The following is a 24,836-nucleotide window of genomic DNA, read 5'->3' on the forward strand; positions in this document are numbered from 1 at the left end:
TATTTTGCTACTTAAAACGCTTTGCTGGCGATTCCATATTCGGGCAACATCACCTAGATTATTGGCTCGGGTCCCTGTCGGGCTCGATCTGCAGTCGGGCCGGGCCGGGCCGGGCCGGGTAGGTGAGATTTTTTTCTCGGGTTCGGGCCAGGCCCGGGTCTCGCTTTGAGTCACCGGGCCGGGTTCGGGCGCGTAAACTTCAACGAGTGCCGGGCCCAGACAGGGCCCTGGCCGACTAACACGGCCCGTTCAGTGCTCTAGCTCGGTCGCATCTGCAATGGCTTTAAGTTGCGGCTGCGCTGGTTCACGCGTTCGGCGCTCATTGATTTTTTAGGGGCGAAGCTCCTTAAGGCGGCACCCGTTCGTCCCTCGTAGTCGTAGTAGTAGTCGTAGTGCGTAACCATTCTTACGCTTTGACCTCCAAGGTGGTGCCGGTGGGAGATTTTTCCTGTGCGTTGTTGAACAATAAAAAATTCGCAGCGTGCGCGTTAACTAAATGCCGAATTCTTCTGTCTCTCATTCCCCATTAGCAGCCATTGGCATGTTCCAGTAGGAAACGTTAGTAGAAGTAGAAGTGTAAGTGTTAGCTAAAAGCCGACTTCTTCTGTCTCTCATTCCCATTAGCAGCCATTGTTTACCTCCAAGGTAGTGCCTGGTGAGATTTCTCCTGTGCGTGATTAAACAATAAAAATTTTGTTCAAAACGCCGTTGATTGATGAAATAAACCAACGAAAGACGCCAGATGTTTTGTAAAAGCAAAACGAAAGAACGCCAGATGTTTCTAAAGCAAAATGAAAAGACGCCAGCTGCTTAACGAAAGACGCCACATGTTTTCTAAAGCAATGGTTTTCTAAACAATGAAAATTCACAGCGTACATGTAAAATTAAAGTGAGCTGCAAGTCGTCATAACTCATCGAATCTTTAGTATAAACGCGCCCGATCTCACGTCGGTGATGATGTACTGGGCAGAATTCACGGAAGATTCACGGTTTACCGATGAACCTCCGCAGCTTCGCCCACTCATCATCATTCACTCCGTGGATATGCTGTGATTTTTTGTTTCTCGGTTCAACTTTCTTTGTTTTATCGCGCAGCACACTGCTTTCTCTGACGCCTTTAGATGACTAGCGCAAAATTACTTCTTTCTGCGGCGTTGTATTACCCCAAACGGTTCCCATGTTTGCAGCCGCATATCGAGCACTGCGTAATGAAGCGCGATAAAAAAAAAAGCAATGCGTGCCGGGCGCGCGAGTCAGCCCAGCCGCAGCCACCACGTAAAACGATGGTACAGATACGACAGAGAAGAGAGAGCGACACCCAGTCGACATTCAGTCGACGAGCACCGTAAGCGCATCAGGCAAAGCTGCATGACAGTAAGCGTATAGGATGGGATGCGCATGCGCGCCGCTGCTCTTGGCGTCCTCTCGACCACAAGGACCACGCCGGCAGATAGCACGTCGATGCAATTTGGCACGGGCTCCCGTGATCCGTATACTTTTGCTCACGGTTGTACCTAATGATAAAACATAGGAAAACGAATTGCGATATCTTCTTATCATAATGATTAGTTGTAGTTGTGAAAGTAACAATCTATGGCGTAAACTATAGCTGCATTGATGACCACGCCTGTGGTCTTTAGAGTTCGCGCATGTTGTTTAAATGGCGCCTCTACGATGCAACACGATTTCACCGTCGACGCATGTAACCGCACAGCCTGTAGAGCATAGTACGAATGTTCATTCGAAGAAGCCGCATTTTCTTTCCGGGTTCATTGGCGATCCGCGAGCACAGTGGAAGGCTTCGGAGAAGTGCGGCGAGTTCTTGAGCAGCATGTTGCAGTCGGTGGATAGATCTCGCACAGGCTTCGCGACGTGGCACATGGCATGGCACAACATCAAGAAGAAGACCTGCGTGCGGTCGCAGTAATTAGTGAGTCTTGTATAAACAGATAGTATGTAAGCCCGTTTTCTGTTTTGTTCTTGAATAAGAGAACTGCGTTAAAGTCTTCATTGTAAAATAGCGGGCGACCTCGTTTCGGTGGACGATAATAGGAGGTCGTTGACTAGCTAATTCAAGGCTAAAATTTATGGTAACCTTGAATGTACAGTCACGCCCAATGACTTGCAACACGAGAGCGCATGGCCTTCAGTTCAAAGACTGCGCATGGGTTCAACTTGTTTTCATTTCAGCAACTAAATAATATTTTCTTATTTGAAATCATCTCCGAGTACAAGAACAGCATTTAGTTATGAAAATAAGGGCTAGTGGAAGCCATGAGCAGTCTTTGAACTCGCGAGGCCACGCGCTTCCGTGTTGCAAGTCATATTGAGCGCGACTGTACACGTAATATATAACGCAATTGATGAAATTTATGCTTTTCTTGATTATGCGAAGATTTCATATAAAAAAGGCTATGACTTCTCGATTTAGCTACTGGTCACCATAGGAAAGATGACAAGTTTTATGCAAAGATATGTCGAGTTAGGGACACTTCATCAGACTACGATTGCAACTGATCGGATAATGTAAATGGGCGTCGTTGCGAACATCGAACCTCATCTGTAGTTACGAATGGTACCCTGTTCGACTTTGCTTTCATTCAAGGTAGGATGATTGAAGTCATCCGTTGACTTTACTATGTAATCGAAGTTGTTACTAACCCTGTTCTGCTCATCTGGTACTGACATTTTAGTCTTTTCTACACGGAGCTTCCTTTTTGCTGTTTTGATGCCGCCCCTCATTTTTAAAGACGACAGTCTTTCTTGGGATACTTAAACGGAGAAATTTTGGTCTGTCTTTCTGTCTGTCTTTCTGTTTGTCGGCACGTCACTCGATTCAGCCATCCGGCCAAAGTTTAAGCCCATGCCTAAAGACCACCGAACTTGAACTGGTGTATGCGATCATACTTTCAGCGTGGTCGATTAAAAAACAAATATTACGCATATCTGAGGCGCAACATCATTACCTAGGTATTATGCAGTGTGTTTTTCACTCCCTTCACTTTTGACGTCATCATTCCCTATATTAGTTACTTTCTTCTGGTCTATCTTTTTTGACAGTTCAGCGAATTCTACATGATCAGTTGAATTAGACACTTTCATGTTTTGTGGTTTCTCCTTTAGGTATTTTGTGGCTTGGGAGAGCTTGCCTGGTTGCTGCCTTTGTCGTTTAGCTCCAACTTCAATTGCTGCTGCAGAAATGTCCGAAAATGAGTGTCGTTACGGTTTCGTTTATTGTCCCACTCTATTCTCCCATCCCGAAGCTCCGAATGTGTTCGCTGAGTGAATCATGAACTAATTCATTAAACCTATTTGTAGGTAATGCGGCACGTACGTCTAACGATAGGCACATGGCCGCGTGAAAGGGCGAGATATGAGCTATAACTTTATCTGTTATTCAAAGTGTATTCGAAGTCAGTGTCCATCGATTGCACCTACCTGAGCTTCCGTCAGGTTCCTGCTTATTGGACGGCGACTGTAATCGATGTCGTCGCCTGCGGCAAACGCCGAGTACGCAACTTCCAGCGCAGCGACGTGGGAGACGAGGTAATCTTCGGTACCGTTGCCAAGGCACTGAACCCTGTTCTGGAACTCATCCGAGTCGTAGGGTGCCATCCAGGAACCTTCCACAACGCTTTCGTTAGCTGTAATGGAGAGACCCGTCGGATCTTGCGCCTTCATTATCTGCGAGGCGAACAAGAACCCTACGCCACCATAAAACATGGCTCTCGTCCCGTACGAGTAATAAACGGGGCGAGAGAAAGTTGTAATGGCCACGTCAATTGAGTTTGAAAGGTAGTCGTAAATGAATGAGCGGGAAGATATGACGCTGTGCATACCACGACTGCTCTCTTGAAAAGGAGTGTCCGGTACACGACGCATGCACTCATGTCCTTCGATCCATATCTGCACAAAGGACCTCCCACTGTTGGGAAAGCATCTGTAGAACCTTTCGACTTCTTCTTGGGGGAGGTCCGGTGGCCACAGTCTGAAGCGCATGGACATGTACTTCTGCAGGGCTGTCGCTTTGCTTGATTCGCTTAACCAGGACGTGTTCACCTTCCTCGTGACTTGTCGCACGACGCTCTCCAGGCCAGTGTTGACAAGAAGGCGGTCGCGATATGTCAGACGTGAAGTGGAGTACAAGTAAGCTAGGAGTGGCCTGTAGACGTCTTCGACGTACATAGCGCAGTAGAGTGGAATGTAACGTGCAGCGTGGACTTCACCCCAAAGGGCTATCTCCAAGGGCGCTTTGTCCAACACGACGATGTGGGTCTGAACGAACTCCCAAGACATTTGACGGAGCAAGACTTCATCATCGTACTTTGTGAATAGTTCACCGATTGCCTCAAGATAGTAGCGGTCTTCTACAAACGCTTCGTCTTCGCCAGTGAATGAGAATCGTTCGTTAACGTGAGAGTTGAGCTGGTCCAACCACAGTGACGAATTCAGTCTTCCCGTGTAATCGCCGATGCGAGAGAGTGGAATGAGAAGCGGCACCTTCGATTTCCGTTTCATGGCGTCGAGCAGGAGATTCACAACCATCGTCTGTAGCGAGCAGCTTTCGAAGATGTCTTTTTCCGTGAGAGGGATGGTTTGGTTGTCGTAGAGCGCCTTGAAATGCATCTTCCAGTAATCCATGTAGGCGTTGTGCTTTAGCACGTGAAAATGGTTTCTGGCGAAGAAGGCGAGTGTATCTTCGTTTCCCGGTGTTATCAGCAACCTCTTTCTGCGACGCTTCTCCGTCTGCGAATCGTTACCCGCATCCACTCTAAGCGTTAGCCAGAAGGTGTCGTGCCAGTTTAAGGATAAGTCGATCAGCACGCCGAGCGCGCTAGGTATAACAGGCGGTGGCTCCGGCCACGACAGGTTGAGCTCAGAAAGAAATCCACGAAAGCGCTTGACGTCAGAGAGGTCCGTCGAACGATCTGCCACGCACGCCTCGAACAGCGCCTGCGGCTTCTTTCCCACCTCGCTGGTGCTCGCTGCCTGATCTAAAAATTCTGCGAAGGACCGTATCCACTTGATCATGATCTCGGCCATCGCTGTACTGGCGATCTGGCCGTAGCCGTAAGGGGGCTGCCACGAAGAACAGACATGGGTGTAAAAGTCATTGCAGGGGTCCACGGAAAGATTGCGGCGGAAGTCTAAGTACAAGGCATATTCGCGGCAATCATCCGTGAGACAGAGCAGTGCTTTCTCGCTGCCGGCGCGCACTTTGTCTCGCGAGAAGAACCAGGCTATGGTGAGCAGCAGGCCAAGGACAACGACGAAGACGAACAGGAAAACCCTCTTCTTCAGCCTTAAGTTATCCCAGAAGACAGAGTCTTTCTTAGAAAATGGACAAGGCTTGTCCACCTGCAGAGATGAAAATTATCGACTAAGGTTACGTGGCGAATTTAGCTGTGACAACTCTCTTTAGAAAAAACCGCCGCAACAAATTTGCCTACAACGAAAGAGTTTAGGCGTCTCGAGGACTGATTTATTAATTGAACACGGAGGTACACTCGCGTTCAATATGACTTGCAAGACGGGAGCGCGTGGCCTAGCTCACGAGCTGAAAGTTCACCCATGGACTACACTAGGTCTTAACTTTACTTGGGGTGATCCCAAATTAGAAAGTATAATTTGGTCGTAGAAACTAAGGTAAGTTGTTGCCATGCGCTATTTTTGAGCTCGTGACGCCACGCGCTTCCGTGCTGTAAGACATATTGAACGCGACTGTATAGCGGCGCCGCCACTACTATGCCACTCTGTTTCGGATTGCAGAAGAAGCGACCGTTGACTAAACACCAAGGACTGTTCGCCACATTGTAGGCCCGAATTTCACAGTGTACATCAGGCCCGTAGCCAGGTGCCGGGGTAGGAGGGGGGGGGGGGGGGGGGGGGGGAGGGGGCTAGCTCCCTTCCCCCCGAAATTCTGATGGTTTTGCAATACAGAAAATAATGAAAATAGGTGCTTTTCTAAATTAGTCAACGCCTTCATCAAGTGCCCCCCCCCTCCTTCCGGAAAAAAAATTCCTGCCTACGGGCCTGGTGTACAATGTAGCTACGGTGCCCCCCATTTCAACGAAGAGACTACTAGCGAGCCGAATGGCCGAACACGCTTTTCAGTTAGAGGGAATGATATCTTTTCGCCGGCTTTTCTTCTTATCTAACCGCACGTCCTACCTTGCACGGTGAACTTCAGATGTGTATGTAGTGGAGAATAGTAATATGATCAGGCTTACAGTAATCGGAGGTCATTCAACACACACTGTCACTAACAACTACGAAAAATGTCGATGTCGATGTCTAAATACACCCCCTTTCAAAGAAGGTGGCGGCAAATATTGGCCTAGCCTGTTTGTTCTGCATACTTTCACCATATCGCACTCCGCATATCTCCGGTATATCTCCTAACTCTACCTATGCCTGTTACGGCCTGATCTCGATCCATCTCTCCTTTGCATTTTTTTCAAGCAATATAGCAAACGTGTCTTGCTTAGCTCGACCTTTGACAGCTTAATGCTCCCATTAGCTTTGAAACCCATTGTTTCTAAAATGCTTCTGGTGAGGTGAATATACTGGCACATTTACAAGAACGTACCGAGATGTGTTCCTTTTTTTTAATACAGCAGATGCAAACACAACAATTTGATGCAAATATGCGCTCCTGTATGCCCTCGCCCTCGGGCAGGTGGCTTTGTCCTGCAAAAATCAAGGCCTTGCTTTTTTGTGTCAAGTGGTCAGTGATGCGTATCATGACATGTCTCGACAATGTACATATCGGAATGGTACTGATGTCAGTAGCTCTATTGAGTACACGCGCCTACAGTACTAGCCGAGTTCAACTCGGCAATTACAATACGTGCACAAAAGCATGCAATCAATTAAGAAGTTGATAACAGCTCTCACTTAATACTGGACGTGCTGAATGTTACCGTGAATGTTATGCAGTTTCTCAAATAGAATTATTCAAACTCTGAAGGCACGTCATAGCGGGTTCGGGGCTCGGCCTACTACGGTTAGGAAGCCTATGGTATCAAACAAGAAATTCGAAAATGTCTTTCCACCCGCAGTTCCGCCTCCTGCGGCCAGCCGTTCTACATTTAGGCATGTAGTTAGCAGGCACTGCACAGATGACGACTCGTAAAGAGAAGCAGGCAAGAGCGTCATCCTGTCAATACTTCGTTCATTTCAAAGAACGAAAGAAGAAGAATTGTTCGAGGGGCTCGTTTCTTTGTACCTAATGAATCCGTCAAACAATTAAGCCAAGGAAAGCGTAGAAAACATTATGTGATATTTTAAACCATGGTGCTATAATTATGACATAAATGGATGTGAACTAGACTAGTCGAAGAAACACCTTTGCCGTCAGTGGGTCCCTAACGCACACCCTTCGAATTACGCACAAGTAATGTTGTGCAGTATGTAATGCAACATGGTGGTCCTTGGAAATATCACCATGTTGTTAACAAGAACCCAACCGATTTCGCATTGAGTAGTCGTCGGTTTTTACTTTTATGCATTCAAGCGAGAGCCAATCGGTTCCTGTCCCCGTCACTTAGTAGCGCGAAAAGATGTCCCTGCGTTCAATTCAAGAGAAGCCTGCGCCCTGACGCTGAATTGACGGGAGTGTTCCTGGAAACTGACCAAACTGTGACACCACAGTGGTTCTTGTCTCTACATTCGTCTATCCTGCGCGTTTCCCACAACGCTGAGCTGTGTACTTACCCAGGAGCTCGGACTCGTCTGCGGACTGAAGTAAGTCCGCCCCCGTTCCAGAGGCGCGCGTTGCCGCTGCGGTGACGCTCGCCAAAAGTACGGCTTCGGAGGGCGCTGGTCCAACTTTTGTCCTGGATAACTACCTTCGGATAGCCACCTCGAGTTCGTCGTGTGCAAGTTCGATGGTGCCCCTTCTTGGGCTCCAAAGGCATTTCGTGCCACCCCGCGTCTAGTAGAGGCAATTGTCGTATTGGTTTCCTTCGCCAGCGGAAGAGCGTGATCAGAGTGCCATTTCTCCCATGGCTCAGGAGTCTTTCCGGCCGTCTGCATGAGGGGAACGTTGGTGGGTGAATGCGAGCGTCCATCGGGCGATCGGGACAATGCACGCGATCCCGTTGAGCAGTAAATGTTCGCCGGCTGTTTCGCACCAAGTGATGAGTTTTCTTGCTTACTGGATGGCGAGCTACATGCGGTGTTACGAGGAGTCAGATGACTACGCATCACTGGCGGCGGCGAACGGCTTTTGATTGCTCTTTTCGTTTTCTCGACGGTGGTGTTCTCGTGGATCCTGTCATGGACAGCCGATGTGGGCTCTTTCGGCACCTGAGGCTGAACGACGTGATTCTTCAAAGGGCGGCTCGACAACAGTGATGCGGCCTCTCTCGAGCGTGACTTGTCGTGGATAAGACTACGTTCCGTGGATTGGGACATACATTGGGTCGGGATGTCAAACGTCTCGGAGGCCGAGCATCTTGGCTCCTGCGGTTCTTTCCGGAACGAAGTGTCGGGCGGTGCTCCAGTCGCTCCGCGGTTGCGCTCTCTGCTGGTTCCCTGACGACCACGGGCGTGGCCGACGCTCGAAAAGTCTGTACGATTATCGTCCGTCATCTTCGATGCGAAGTTCTCTTGGTATGCGATCCTGCTTCCCGGTCTGTTTCTGTTTCTGTGGCGTTTGCTTGGAAGGCGTTGGACGTAGCGGTTCTGCAGGAGCGGATGTGGCGTCTGGTTCGTTGGTATTCGTGCGGCTTCTCGTTGGGCCCTTCTTCTTCTTCTTATCTTCAGCCATTGACTCATACCCAATACAGGGGATTGGCCGAGTGGTCAGTGGAATTTTCTGTCGAGTTCTTTACAGTAACACTAGTCTGCAAAAGGTAAATAGTATGTTAAATTGAATTGCGTAGCATCAGGCACGTCGGTTGTCATTAATTAAAGTGGTGCCCCGGCTACGGATAGCATACCAAAATCGCTGCTACAGTGGAGAGTATTCTAATATAATGTTTTACCACCTTTGATTATAAGTGGGCAAATTGTAAATCATGACTCAGGGGACGGATTGCAACTCATGATTACAAAATTGGACAAGGAAAGCAGAACGGTTGGTCTGAAAATTAATATGCAGAAAACTAAAGTAACGTACGACAGTCTCGGACCGCGGAGCCGAACCATGAGACTGAAGACACTAGGAGAATAATAATGTGGTGGAGCACATTCGGCAGGCATTCTCAAATCATGAATGGTAGTTTACCACTGTCCCTCAAGTGGAAGGCATATAATAGCTGCATCTTGCCGGCACTTACCTACGGAGTAGAAACCTGGAGACTTACAAAGAAGGCTCAACACAAATTGAGGACGACGTAGCAAGCAATGAAAAAGAAAATGATAGGTGTAACTCATACTACTGAAACGGCGCCACAAGGGAAGACGAATGCACATGAGAAAAAAGGAGGACACGAAAACACAAGCGCCGTGATAGGTGTAACCTTAAGGGACAAGAAGAAAAAATGGACATGCGCAGGGCATGTAGTGCGTAGGCAAGATAACCGCTGGTCTTTAAGAGTAACTGACTGGATTCCAAGAGAAAGCAAACGTGCGAGGGGAGACAGAAAGTTAGGTGGGCAGATGAGATTAAGAAGTTCGCGGGTACAATGTGGTCGCTGCAAGCACAGGACCAGGTTTCCTGGTGGAACATGGCAGAGACCTTTGCATTGCAGTAGGCGCAGTCGGGCTGATGATGATGATTACAAGTGGACTACTGAATGATAAAATTGATGCAGAGATATGTTGAAAAACGGGCTACCATCCAGCCCAGAATTGCACAGCGTTGTGTACCTTCGCATTTGAAGAAAAAGCCTCAGGGCAATCATAAAACGGCCATAGGCGTGCGCACGGGGGAGGAGGGGCAAGGGGAGGGGGGAGGGCGGCCTTCGCTCTATTCACCTAAGAACGGGACGCAAAGTCTGCCCCATATACCTTTACTCAGTCGAGCTTGTCCCGTGTTTGCTTGAAGAGTAGGGTCATGGCCACGAATGTTCTTGACGATAATGCCCCTGATGTTGGCCCCTGATGTTGCATCCAATACCTCTTTACTTCCCATCTTTGTTTAAAGTGCAGGGGAATGGCCATGCAAGTTTCTGACAATAATGGCGGCCGGCCCCTGATGTTTCATTCCAAGAACCGTTTACTTCCCATCTATACTGCCGGAAAGCCAGGGACCAAAGACAGGCAGGCCATTCTGATGAGCTCGTCATCGTTACGATCTTCATTTTTTTTTCATTCGATTTTCTGATAGAATTCGATCCCGCGACCTTTGGGTGAGCAGTCGAGCACCATAACCATTAGATCACCGTGGCGGGTGCTCCTTTACAAAGTTTTCAATTTGATCAAGATGCGTCTTTTTGCCGCGGCATGCACCGTTTTCTTTTTTGCGTTATACATACGTCGGTGTATGACGCCCGTGCACTCCCTTCTTCATATTTAGTGGACCAGTAATGAGTATTGGGGTTCGCCCAATTTTTGTGGCACATAGGTTTCTGCTACACTCTAAGAAAAAAAAAGAGTTCTTTGACTCCTTTCAGATAGTCCTGACTTGCCACGCGTACGACTCTCTTTAAAGAGGCACGTCAACTCTCTTTAGAGATCATTGTACTCTCGACGTGGAGTCGTGTGACCTACGAGAGAGTTCACGTGCCTCTTTAAAGAGAGTCATATACATGGCAAGTCAGGACTCTCCGAAAGGATTCACACATACACTTTTATTGTGATAGCAGTTATATGGACACTCTCGGCTGGTTTTTGCCGTCGGCGTCGCCGTCATGTCCCGTAAATATATGTATGTATGTATGTATGTATGTATGTATGTATGTATGTATGTATGTACGTATATAAAAGCCATAAAGAAAAATAATTTAGAAAATACTTTTCGACGCGCGGAATCCAAAGAGCGACCTCTCGCTCCGCAGCGCACAGGGTTAGACGGCTAGGGCATGAAGACTACCGTCTTTCAGCATGGTAACGGCGAGCTAGTTATATATACCATTTACTTGAGCGAGATGGCGCGAAGTGCGCGAGGGGCACGCTTTAAAGGTCGTCGCTCCGCTTGTTGCGATGTGCGCGCGCGCTTACTGCCACGCGAGAGGCGCGAGGTACATTTTGCCCTACAAGGCGTGGTCGCCTGCGTGCGCGCTTATTTCGTGACGGGTGGTTTGTATGTCTTGTGCTTTCACCGCGACGTCCGCGCCAAAGTTACAGAGCGTACGAAGGTCACTTCGCTCGCTGCAGCGGCCGCGTTTGCGAAAGAAGCCCGATGTTCAAACAGAAAGAAGTAACAACTGTTACAGCTGTTAGTTCGCGCTGCTCTTGTGTATACCTGTGGGTTCGTTTCGTGCCTCCTTCTTTATGTTTGAGTAGCGTGCTTTAAGTGTCGAGCTGTGACACTTGATAGTTCGCGATCGTCCTGTGTGTGTTCTTTTCGTGCGTCATTTGCGTTTGAGCGACGCGGTGGAAATTTCGGGCTGCTTTCCGCTCTTCACGTTACATTCCAATTTGTTGCTATCGCATTCACTGAGTCGCCGTTGCGGCGAAACTGTGACTTTTTTAAACACGACAGTGTTTTATGTCGGGGTCCGCCAAGACTTTCATGACGTCCGCGGTCCGTGACGATAGGTGACAGGCGCTCGAACCACTGCGCCACGGTAACCATACAGTAGGTGCCAAGAACGCGCCTTTTATCTCTCAGACTTTCCTCTCAGTGCTCTTGGTTTGCGGGGTGGTGTCGCCGTCTGGGAACGGTAGAGTGAAGTAATGCATGGCCTCGATTAGCTCCGGCAATGCGTCGTTGCACCGTTGCTACCGCCGTCCGATTGGGCGCGTTTCCAAAGAAAGCGTGATTTTGTCAACGCTTTACACCGCGAGGTGGTGGATTTAGCCCAAGCCTCGCTCATAACATCCATCCATATTAAAGAATAGCTCTGCGACGCTCTCCTGGCTGTCACACCGCGTTCCCCGCTCGAACAGAGAGGAATCACGGACAGACTAGAGGGGAGAGACGACACGCGTCGCGTTTCCCGTCACGTTTCTAGCCCGGTCGTGGTGTGATCTTTCTATTAACTCTTTAACATTCCACGGGATGGCGACCTTAGCCCAAGCTGAGTAAAAAAGCTCAGAGTCCAATAACCGACTGTCTTCTGGCTGTCACACGGCTTCCTCTGATTACGCTCTCCCTGTGCGAATGGAACGGCCTTAGCAACACTAGCAACGGCGCGTTGCCGGCGCCAGTTTCGGAGGCCACGAGTAATGCATCATGTCACTAACGAGCACCGACTGCTAGCATTTCGGTAGTCTCAGCGCGGCGGAGGCTTTCGCTGCAATATTGTAGAAAATTCCATGGTCGGTGAAATGCGACGTCCTCGGTGATTCGATTCGGTGACGACGCAGTTACGCGATCCGCCCTTCGTGTCAGCGTGCGACGCTTCCTCGCCAATGTAGGGCCGCTTCCAAATGGGCTAACGGTGCTTCTCCGCCGTCTACAGCTTCGCGTGCACTGGCACCGGCTACTAGGGAGCGCACACCTTGCCGTTTCTCTCCTCAAATGGCGACGCTTTGAAAGTGTGCATGCCGAGTTAGTGTTTGTTATGTGTATGGTGAAGCCATGTTTGCGCGGGATTCATCATATGCTGTGTCCAGGTGCATGTTAAGCACTATAGCTACCACAAAGGTTTAATCTTGTTCATGGATGTTAGTCGTCGGGATGGAGATGAGCCACCAGGCGTAGCTGCCAATGAGTGACCGGCAGCTACAGTCGATGGCTGACTATAGCTGCCAAACACTAACAGACATTGTGCAAGCTCTCGTATTATGATAAACATTCAACTACTTCTGCGAGGACACATTTCACTTTCGTGCTATACTGATTCCTTTGACGGAAGCTTCAACCATGTTGTTGTTTTTTTCTCTTAGAGTGTAGCTAACATACGGTATGCCCTAGCAATACACAGCTTCGGCGTAAAGCAACATCTATCGCTGTGCTCCTTCACTCGGTTACGACGATGGAGGATGATGCTCAACTCTGGAACGGACGCCTAAGAAGTTCGCTCTAAAACAACAACAAACCTGGAAACAACCTTCTTCTGCGGCGGTTTCTCGGCCATCGGCGCTATAACTAAAGAATATATAGCAGGGCGAGTCCGAATTAATCGATAACTGGAAGCCCCTGTAGCACGGTAATTATGACAAATGAGTTCTGTGGAAATTCAGAATGCACAAGAAGTTTCATTAAAAGGAAAAATTAACATACACGCGAGAGTTCCAAGACGTCACAAGACCCACCGTCTTGGCTTGGTGGTTAAGGCGCTCTCAAGCACGAGGTCGCTGGTTCAAACACCTGCATGATTCAAACATGCTGCTACGACATGGCGCTCTACAGGCCCTCATCACTGACCGAGGAACAGCTTTTACTGCGAGCGTTATTCAAGTCCTTCTTCACCACAGCCAGACAATTCACCCTAGGCCAACTGCGTACCACCCGCAGAGAAATGGTCTCACCGAGCGTCTGAAGAAAAGCCTCGCCGACATGCTGGCAATTTACATACTTCGACGTCGAACACAAGATATGGGATGTAATCCTTCCGTATGTTACCTTCGCTTACAACACGGCCGTGCAAGGAACAATGTTTTAAGCGTGAACATTGGACAGGATTTTGTCTGGCTGGGAAGGAACTTATGGTTGAAACAGAGCGACACCAACCAAGGTACTGATTAAAAGTGAAAACTATTTTTTTACTTTGCAAAAACAAAAATTACCGCAGCTTGCACTAAGTCGCGCAAGGCTGGGTCACCGCAGAGCTGGTGTACATCTAGCTGGTCCTGGCTTGGCTAGGCTTTTATCCTCTCACCTCTCTCTTTCCCAACCCTTGCTATACAATACTAAAAGTTGCCAGTTCCGCTTATAATAAGCGGATTTGGGCTTCTTTTTTCGCCGAGTCACTTGTAGAATGTTGCAGTCGCTTGTCGCATTTTTTGGGCTTATTTGCATTCTTCCAGCATACATAGATATATTAATGATCATCACGTTCACCAAAGCGCGTTTGTCGTTCACTAATAGCGAATTTGTCGATGACTTCGAGTGGCTGAGCGTTGAAGTCAAACATGCGTTGGGGGAATCAACAAGTAAAGTTAATCATGCACTGGCAACCGTGCATTCAACCGAATGGAGACTACCCTGGAGACAATGTTAAAAAGTAAATATGTGCTTTCGTTCATAGTTGCGCATATTTTTCGCTGTACAAAATAGTTCAAGCGATCTTTTTCAACTCCCCTTTGTATTTGAGCGACAATTTTTATTTAAATTAAATTATTTTCAAGAAGGCGAAAATCCATTAAATTTGCGCTTCTTTTTGGCTTGCTTCGCGAAGTTCTGGGCTTCTTTTGTGGCGATTATTTCCTTGTTAGCTCGGCAGCATCTGGCACCTCTGACTATTGGCGGCGAGATCGAGCAGAGTCGGCACCTAGCGGCGAGCGGAAGAAACCCCGCGGTGTGGATGACTCCTTGCGTCGTCTGCTAGCCACACCGTGTTCGCATGTGTGCGTACGTCATGCACGTCCTCGGATTACAGCTTATTCCGTTGTGCTAGCACAGTATGAAATGCTTGTACGTATGCCTACAAAATATACATAAGCATTTCGAATTAAGAGACTTGTATGCACTCTAATAAGTGAGAACACGCCCGTGTCGGTACGGCGCTAGGTCTAACCATCGTACCGTGAATTCGCCAAATATATTTCAATGTGGTTACCGATTTCTCGTTCAAGCACGTCACATAGTTCATTCGGCGTCGTCCTAAACAAAAAAAAGTACTAAATGTCGAGGTGTGAATGCAGAGTTTTAGTGACACCATCTCGTGATGTGTTGGCGATTTGGAAATCCCTGAGATACCGCAAAGCATGAACTATCGTCTGCAGAGGATGGTAAGCGGTAAAAAGACCTGAAGCCACGCATTTCTACAGCAACACGCGTATTCATGCAAACAGAAAAGCAGTGTGCACAAAGTTCTACTTCATCTAATTACGCAGAAATACAGGTTCTCTTTCTTTGTAGCCGCTAGAGCAAGAAGTAAATGCTTCAATGGCTCAGTCGCGCCACACAGTTTACATTGTGGTATAGGCAAAACGCAATTTAAACACGTGCAAATAAAGCAAGAAAAAACATCAAGCACGGGGCAAAACACAAATGTGACCGAAGGCCAGTACCCCATTGATTGGCAGACTGCACTTCTCTCACAAATAGGTACGTTAGGACGGTTGCGTGCACTGATATGTGGCAATGCAGGGCACATACATCACCATTAGGCTGCAGTCAACGCGCTTTACTCGCCAACAATCGACTCAAACCGCATACGGCGAAGCGTTGCTGCTGCGTACATTTGTATACGCGCCGCCGACCGCCTATCCACACAAACGCGGCTATGGTGCTGCCACCTACAGCCCGATCTCGCGGCAAATACTATACATGGCTATGCTTGCTTTTTTTTTCTATCTTTTCGTGTGCCTGTTTTTTTCTATCTCTTTCTCTGTCTATTTCTTTCTCTGCCTTTCTGTCTTTTTCTCTCTTCCTTCCCTTTACTTCTCTCTTTCCGTACGTGTCTTTCTCTCTCTCTCTCTCGCCTTCTATCTTTGTCTCTCTTTGCACCCATTCTTTCTCTTCGCTTTCCGTCTATCTCGTCCTTTCTCACTCTCTCTTTCTGTACTCATTCTACCATCCTCCTTTTCCTCCTCCTCACCTTGACATATCTCCTCATCACCCTCACTTCCCTTTCCCACCACCTTGCTGTACTATAATATACAAGGCTATGCTCTGCTCTGCCAGCGTGCCTGTGTATCCGAGTGGTTGGGACGCTCGCATTCGGATCGTGGGTACGCGATTTCGAATCTCGCCTCGGCAAAAATTTTTGTTTCGCCGAGAAATCTTCTCTTAATTGTTCCTCCTTTCTATTTCTTTTATTCTCTCTCTCTTTCCCCTTTTCTTTCTTTCTTTCATTCTTTCTTTGACTCTCTGTACTCATTCTCTCACCCATCAAGTTATTTCATCCCTCGGCAGAAAAATCAGCGCACGTCTTCTGATGATGATGATGATGATGCTCCTTGGATGATGGCACCTACTCACTCAGGGGGATCGGCGAAGAGTCGGGCGGATCATAAAGTCTGAAAATTTTAAGAGCTAATAGACGTTACTGTATCAATTAGAATTAAGCGTTTTTTTAATGAATTTAAGTTTTTGATTGGACCATGTTGCATAGCCTCCTAAATGGCCAAATTGTTTATGTCATTATGACAATTTAAATATTATTAGCGGTTGGTGTGTCGATTAAGACGATTTGACTCGCATATGAATTTCTCGATAGCACTGCATATATTCCCGTCCGAGTGCCCCAGCACAGAAGCCCCAAATGATAACAGTATAGTTGAAGTAACTGGCAGATCAAGGTGCCGCATTACAATTTCGATGGTTCGTTTTCTGAGAGAGGAAAAACGTCGGCATTCCAGCAAGAAATGTTCGATTGTTTCTGCCTCATTGCAAAAGGAACATGTAGGAGAGATCGCCAGACCAGCTCTGTGCATGTATAAGTTAAGAGCTGGGATCCTACAGCGCAATCTTGTCATTGCTACTTCTATCTGCCTTGTTTTACACCATTTTCTGCTCCAAGGGAACTGAAGGTGTTGAAAATCTGGTGATGAAGCGAGACTAGGAGTAAGCACGGAGGAAGAGAAAGACGATAATGAAGAGGACGAACATGGCGCATGCCGGTTCATGATGATGATAATTTTCTATCTACGACACACGGCCAACCTCGACCATAACAGCTGTGCTGTAAGGTGTGACTGAGGGCCACCAGAAAACACTGCTTTCTAGTGGGCGGGCCACCAGAGAGCAGTGTCACCAGAAAGTATGCCCGCCATCGATGCTCACGCTGCGAGTCAGTTTCTAATGCTGACACACAGCGCGCCTTCTCGTGTGGACTTCTCAAAAACAGAGATCTGCAAAAAAGTGAAGCTGGACTTGCCACCTTCAACGAAATATCACTACTTGAAGCTGGACTACTAATCGTTTTCGGTCCGCGACTTCAAGCACGACAAAGCTAATTTTCTCGGAAGTTTCTCTTTCTTTTAAATTCCGAAAGTTTGTCCACGGCATGCACAAATAAATATAAAAATGGAGGCCTGTTTCCGCAATATCTATTAAGAGTACTCTATGGTTGGGCCCATAGAGCCACGAATCATAGTCCGGTGGTCTCGTTGTATGAAGGCCCACTGCTTTTTAGGTAGCACCGTCGTATCTGGTTCAGGCCAGGGCATGTCCAAATAAGTGGTTGAGGATAGCCGCTGACGCTTCTGCTGTACGATATGGGCAGGTATCCCCAAACGGTCCAGGGAGATGTTGCGGCCAGGCATATGTGACCGATGGAGTAAGTGCCGTCCCCACACGAAGTCTCCGCAACACCACCTCCTCCTGGCGGGTAAGGCCGCCTTGGGAGGTTTGAACAACACGGTGAAATTAAATCTCGCATGGTGCGGCGAATCTCCTTGCGGTAGAGGAAATCACCCCGAGGATCACTTGGGAAAGGTGCTTCCAGAGTGGGTGGCAGCTCACTGTGGGTGGCGGTGTCATTTTAATTGAGCAGAAATAGTGTCCAGTGGAATACACTGTATCCGCAGCTGACCGGGAATCTGTGCAGTTATGCGGTGTATTTCGTTTGCGAAAGGGTGGGCGTTGTACACCATGCGGACCTCCTTTATGGCAGAGCTAGCGTCGGTGTGCATTATTGTAAGCGATGTCGATGACGCGGAAGCTGCACTCTCCAAGTTTATTGCGTCTCGTAGTGCTCGAAGTGCACTGACCGATGGGACCGGATTTCCGATACATACGATTGGTACATAAGTTTTGGTGCCCTGCCACCATGATGGACGTAATCACCTGCTTGTCTTCTTGGAAGTGAAACCATGAATGACACACCTTGGTCATTTTTAAGAATTTAAATAAGAAATATTTTTAGGGGCGAAGCTCCTTGAGGTGTGGGCCTGTCCCTCCTTTGTAATGTATCCACTCCATGTGATAAAGATGACGACTGATGACCATGAAGAATAAGCGCGTTCAAGTATAGTGGAATGTACCCACTACACGTGATAAGGATGACGATGACGCTGATGGCCATAAAGTATAAGCGCGTTCCATGACAATGCCGAATGATGACCGTGAAGAATAAGCGCGTTCCAGTATAGTGGAATGTACCCACTATACGTGATAACGATGACGCTGATGACCATGAAGTATAAGAGCGTTCCATGACGATGACGACTGATGACCATGAAGAATAAGCGCGTTCCAGTATAGTGGAATGTACCCACTACACGTGATAACGATGACGCTGATGACCATGAAGTATAAGCGCGTTCCATGACGATGACGACTGATGACCATGAAGAATAAGCGCGTTCCAGTATAGTGGAGTGTACCCACTACACGTGATAACGATGACGCTGATGACCATGAAGTATAAGCGCGTTCCATGATGATGACGACTGATGATCATGAAGAATAAGCGCGTTCAAGTATAGTGGAATGTACCCACTACACGTGATAAGGATGACGATGACGCTGATGACCATAAAGTATAAGCGCGTTCCATGACAATGACGAATGATGACCGTGAAGAATAAGCGCGTTCCAGTATAGTGGAATGTACCCACTACACGTGATAACGATGACGCTGATGACCATGAAGTATAAGAGCGTTCCATGACGATGACGACTGATGATCATGAAGAATAAGCGCGTTCCAGTATAGTGGAATGTACCCACTACACGTGATAACGATGACGCTGATGACCATGAAGTATAAGCGCGTTCCATGACGATGACGACTGATGACCATGAAGGATAAGCGCGTTCCAGTATAGTGGAATGTACCCACTACACGTGATAACGATGACGCTGATGACCATGAAGTATAAGCGCGTTCCATGACGATGACGACTGATGACCATGAAGAATAAGCGCGTTCCAGTATAGTGGAATGTACCCACTACACGTGATAACGATGACGCTGATGACCATGAAGTATAAGCGCGTTCCATGACGATGAGGACTGATGACCATGAAGAATAAGCGCGTTCCAGTATAGTGGAATGTACCCACTACACGTGATAACGATGACGCTGATGACCATGAAGTATAAGCGCGTTCCATGATGATGACGACTGATGATCATGAAGAATAAGCGCGTTCAAGTATAGTGGAATGTACCCACTACACGTGATAAGGATGACGATGACGCTGATGACCATAAAGTATAAGCGCGTTCCATGACAATGACGAATGATGACCGTGAAGAATAAGCGCGTTCCAGTATAGTGGAATGTACCCACTACACGTGATAACGATGACGCTGATGACCATGAAGTATAAGCGCGTTCCATGACGATGACGACTGATGACCATGAAGAATAAGCGCGTTCCAGTATAGTGGAATGTACCCACTACACGTGATAACGATGACGCTGATGACCATGAAGTATAAGCGCGTTCCATGACGATGACGACTGATGACCACGAAGAATAAGCGCGTTCCAGTATAGTGGAATGTACCCACTACACGTGATAATGATGACGCTGATGACCATGAAGTATAAGCGCGTTCCATGACGATGACGACTGATGACCATGAAGAATAAGCGCGTTCCAGTATAGTGGATTGTACCCACTACACGTGATAACGATGACGCTGATGACCATGAAGTATAAGCGCGTTCCATGACGATGACGACTGATGACCATGAAGGATAAGCGCGTTCCAGTATAGTGGAATGTACCCACTACACGTGATAACGATGACGATGACGCTGATGACCATGAAGTATAAGCGCGTTCCAGACCACACATTCTCTCTCTGCCATGGACGAAAACGATCGTGAACGCGCTCTCTCCCTCGAAAGGCAAGACGTTAACGCCGACAACAAACGTTCCCCTGAGGTTAACGTCATATATGAGGACCCCCGCGTTTGTGTGTCAGGTGTTTGTATGATGTTTTAGCAGGACTGTTTGTTGGCCTAGTTGGTACTTGCTTAGTGACATCTTTTAGCCGCGAAAGAGCACATACACAAAGCAAAGAAACACGCAACGACATGACGGGCGGCCGTCCGTCCTGTCGTTGCGTGTTTCTTTGCTTTGTGTACGTGCTCTTTCGCGGCTAAAAGATGTCACTAAGTTTGTATGATGATCGAGTGGGCAAAATTTACGGGGATTGACGCTTTACCAGATTACCTCCGTAGTTTCGCCCACTCATCATCATTCACTTCGTGGATATGAGTGATTTTTTTATTTGTGCACGTATGATCGCACCTCAGACACACTGCACTACGTGACGCACCCAAGAGCCCGCAACACGGGTGCACATATTTTGTACGTGCTCAGAGTGCCGTGACTTTCTTAGAAAGTAGCTGCATGTTTTTTATTGCGATGGCAAATATATGGACACTCTCGACGGATTTTTGCTGTCACCGTCATTTCCCGTATATGAATATTTATGTATATATAAATAAAAGCCACAAATAAAAATAACTCAGAAGAAAATTTTCCGAGGCGATCGACCGGGGATTCGAACCTGCGACCCCTCGCTCCGCAACGCGTTGCCTTAGAAAATTAAGCCATGTGTCATTCGTTCTCCAGGATACTAACGGCAGAATACAAACGCACGCGTTGTTGGGTGGAACACACTGGACGCCACACGTGGTGAAATTAAAATTATGCGAGACGCGGGCCATGCTGCATCGTTGCCCGCGCTGCGTTTGCGTCGTATCGCTGCGACTCACGCCAGTTTTCAATTTTGGGGTTGTATTGCCGGGCCACTCGTGGTCAGTCGGCCAAGGGAGAAAAAGCGTCACGTGGCTCGTGGTCGTGCGAGCTAGACCAACGCTTTGGATATTGTGGACTTATGCCACTGGAGGGAAGAAACGAGACGGCTGAACCAGAATCACAGTATAATATATGTTACACTGGGACCAGAATCCGGAGGCTAAAATTACAGCGCAAACGCACAAGACACCCACGAAGAAAATAAACGTACGACACAAGCACTGACTAACAACTTGTTTATTCTTTCATACGCCAATGCATACATAAACCCAAGGCAACCTTACCGCACATGTGCACACAATAGCTCTAAACCAAAAGCGTGTAATAGGGATGATAGTGTATTAGATACGCGAAGACATTAAATCATATTCAGATGGGTGCAGGGACAAAGAAGTAAAGAAGAAGGACGAAGTGCGTTTGCGCTGTAATTTAGCCTCAGAAATATGTGCCAGCTTGACACAAATGATGTTTTATTTTAGTGACCAGAATCGACGCCGGCAGGGAACGCGAGCCGTGGCTTCGCGTGCCATTGCCAAGCGCCGTCTTTATTTTCTTCTCTTGAGGTCGTGCTCTCTCCGGTTTTGTTAGGGTGCCTCGATGCGCGCCCGTCCGCTTAGGATGCTGCCACCTTTAGTACCAGTTCCGCCATTGTAGCGCATACATCGTCCTCGCCAAGCTGTTGTGCTCACGTGCGCGAAGTGCTGCTGCGTTCGTGCGGCTTTATTCTACGTGGTATGCCTGGATGTTGCGTCCCTCAGTAAGCGGGCCCCTTCCCGTCAGAATGAAACCGTTATGCAGCGGGAGTGAGAATGGCGGCCGCCGTAGCGGACGACGCAGATGTCTTCACTCTAACGGAGGAGCGGGCATCGAGGCACTCTAGGTTTTGTTCTCCGCTCAAAGGAAGGCGCAGCAGGGTGTTGGTACAGCGCTAGCGCAAGAGTCCGAGAGTAGCTTCTGTTCTGCGCATGCGTCCTGGCGTCTCGCAAATATCTTGGGTCCCAATTCTAAAACTCTCTAGTGTTTCGCCGGAGTTGGGATGTGCTCCTCCGACTTGTACTTTGACATGCAGGGCGTGGTCGCCCGTGCTCGTGCGATTATCTCTTGAGAAGGAGTTTTGTGCGTCGTGTGCTTTCACCGCTATGTTTGCGTTGAAGCTATACGCCTAGTGCGCGCCGACGGAAGCGCCATAGGCGGCGAACTCAATCATTGCTATCGGGAAAGCAAGCAGACGGCCGCCGTGGTTTCCTACGTCGTTGTACGTGTGTTTCCGCGTTGTTCACGTTTCCGTAGTGAAATAAGCAACGTTCGTCGTATGTGTGGTGGCCGAAACTTCAAGGGATGTCGAATAACAATTGCTGTGGAGTGGAGTGCTCAAACACCTACAAAAACGCGCCCGGAACACGGTTTTACTCACTTACCGCAAGGCCTCCTGAGCAAGAGCGACGGGAGCAATGGATCGCCGCTGTTCGTTTGCAAAGACGAGCCGCTTCGTCATTGTGCGGGTTAACACGTCGCTTCTTGTTCGAATGCTTTCGTTCTGCCATATCGCTGCTCGCTGGATGCACTCGATCATGTTGACACTGGTAGACGACCAATGTTATCAGCCTGAGCATGCGTTGGTTCGGTTCGACCGCCGTGCAGTGCACTTCGCTCAAACGTTCTATATTTTAGAAGTGTTGTAGTTCGGTCGAGTTGGTCATCCATGAACTTAGCTTGTACTAGCGCGGTACATGTACCGCGCTATTACAAGCTAAGTTCTATATTTATTATTTACAGAAACAGAAATGCAGCAATGGTTGACTTCAGAAAGAACAAGAAGTGATTGAGACGTCACCTTTGTAAACAAAACAAAGCGGATGTTCACCACGAGCTGCACCTCAGAGCTGGATCTTGTTACGCTGGTCTGCGCGACGCACCTTTGATATTCACCGGCATGACGATTCACTCCACGCGGACGTTCGTTCTCCTCCGCAGTCGGTCATCACATGTCTTCTCGGCAACCCTCTTCAAAACTTGTCACTGTCATCTCTTGATACTTAACTCACAGCACTAGATCATCAAACAACACGTCTTCTGCGGTAGAGCGAACGATGCTATCACTAGAACGACATAACTTTTCGCCGACTAACTCCTCACTGACTGACTCTGGCCCCGCGCGCTTGCTGCGCTTGCATTGCCTGTATCGGCTAGCCAGGCCCCGGAAAGTCTCAAGTTCCAGCGATCGCCGCAGAGGGCGAAAAAATCGACCGCGGCGAGTTCCAGCTTCAAACACCGGGAGTGGATCTACTAACCTCTGCGTTAGGACAACATGGCGACGTTGTGGTGGCCGCCATTCGCGCTATTTGACTTTTTATGTAGGGGCGCCCTCGTCGGGCCCAAACTTCAAATTAAAATATTCTTGAAATAAGGAAGTTTAGTTGTTTGCTTACTGTTACACTTCAATAACCAAATTGCTGTTTATACGAAGTGGCCTTACCTTGCCAGGTACCACGTCATCAATCTTTTGTAATAATTTTTGCTCCAACAAACTCGTAGTTGTCAGCAGCCTATCGGCATCATTATCTTCATTTCAAAATATACCGCGGCGCAACGACAGGTAACGGTTCGCGGTGCATTGGGATGGGTCTCGCGCTGTTTCGTTTCGCTGTAAATGTTTCGAGCCACTGCCGGCCGACACACTCGCTTCTGTTCTGTTCGTTTTGACTCGTTAAAATCCCTTCGCGAAGTGCATTCAGCTGACTTCAGGGGAACGAAGGGACCGCTGAAGCTTTCACCGGATGACACTCGTTTCAAGCCCGAGAATACAAGGACCGGTGAGTAAAAACCATTGCTTCAGTTTTTTTTAACCAATGGCTTTGTGCGGGTGTCACACGGAGGCGACGCACTGCAATATTCAATTTTTCAACGTCATACTCTGTCGTTGAGAAAACGTGCGTTCCTTGCGGCGTTGCTTCACGTGGGAGCGGGTTGCTGAGTTTTATCGTTCGGTTAACATTAACCAGGCCACTGCAATAAATAAAGGGAGGCAATTGCATCATCAACGCCTCGCATGTATCTTCGTAACTAGCCCGTATATCAGTGCAAAAAACATATGAGTTATAGTTTGCCGGATCGCATTTGAAAAAGAAGCCAGGTTTAGAGGTCTCATTTCTCCTGCTTTTAGTTTAGGTTACCTTTACTACACATTTAGTGTAACAAAAGCTTCACATAATTATGAGTGTACTTTCACTTTAGTGTGATAAAAAACCGTCACTATAATCAGAAATATTTTTTTTCTGCTGTAGCCTCCTGGCCTGACAAGGAAACAGCTGTGTGCAATGAGCAAGGCACCTGTTACATGACACGCCTTGTAAAGAAGCTAGCCCGAGTGATACAACATGCATTATGAGGTACGTTTACATATGTGTATAACAAACCGCTGTTTTTGTTCACTATGCTCATATGTTTACTTTTGCAAAATTTAATAATTCATTGATTATGCTTATCAATATCTGGTGATGTCATTACTTGTTTTTCCAGGATTGCCAGGCAACGACAGGGTGACTACCCCCGAATGTCCACTCTGCAAGTGCGGCGAAACATGTGAACGTCTGCTGCTACAACAGGTCATCTTGAACCTCACGCTTGCAATGCTGTATTTGTGAATGGTTTACCAGGCATCTCATGGAGCTGTGCCTACAATCGTCTGCAAGTATTAGCTGTCTACTGTGTCATGCAATCTACACCGCAATAGCGTTGAAATTGAGCACTAGCTCCGTGCATTAGTTACGTTACCTGGCACTGCTGAGCTCAACAACGCAGGTTTTATACCCAGCCACGGTGGTCACGTTTCATTGGGGGCGAAATGCAAAGACACTCGTGTGCTTAGATCTACGTCTGAAGTTCAGGGAAAGACAGAAGCTTGAAGAGACGAAAAATTTGTGAACAAGAGGTGTCGCTGGAGCAA

General features: G+C 47.9%; 1 protein-coding gene across 1 annotated transcript in view; it reads right to left on the reverse strand.

Moving 5' to 3' along the window:
• Positions 1-1,737: 1,737 nt before the first annotated feature.
• Positions 1,738-24,836, reverse strand: part of LOC119382133 (membrane metallo-endopeptidase-like 1) — a 30,116-nt gene continuing 7,017 nt past the window's right edge. Inside the window, exons 3-4 of the mRNA XM_049413020.1 lie at positions 3,439-5,358; positions 1,738-1,908 (exon numbers count right to left, since the gene is read on the reverse strand). Coding sequence (XP_049268977.1) covers positions 1,738-1,908; positions 3,439-5,358 — 2,091 coding nt within the window. The remainder of the gene's footprint in view (positions 1,909-3,438; positions 5,359-24,836) is intronic.

This window comes from Rhipicephalus sanguineus, chromosome 2 (genome assembly GCF_013339695.2).
Source record: "Rhipicephalus sanguineus isolate Rsan-2018 chromosome 2, BIME_Rsan_1.4, whole genome shotgun sequence".
NCBI classification, from domain to species: Eukaryota; Metazoa; Arthropoda; class Arachnida; order Ixodida; family Ixodidae; genus Rhipicephalus; species Rhipicephalus sanguineus.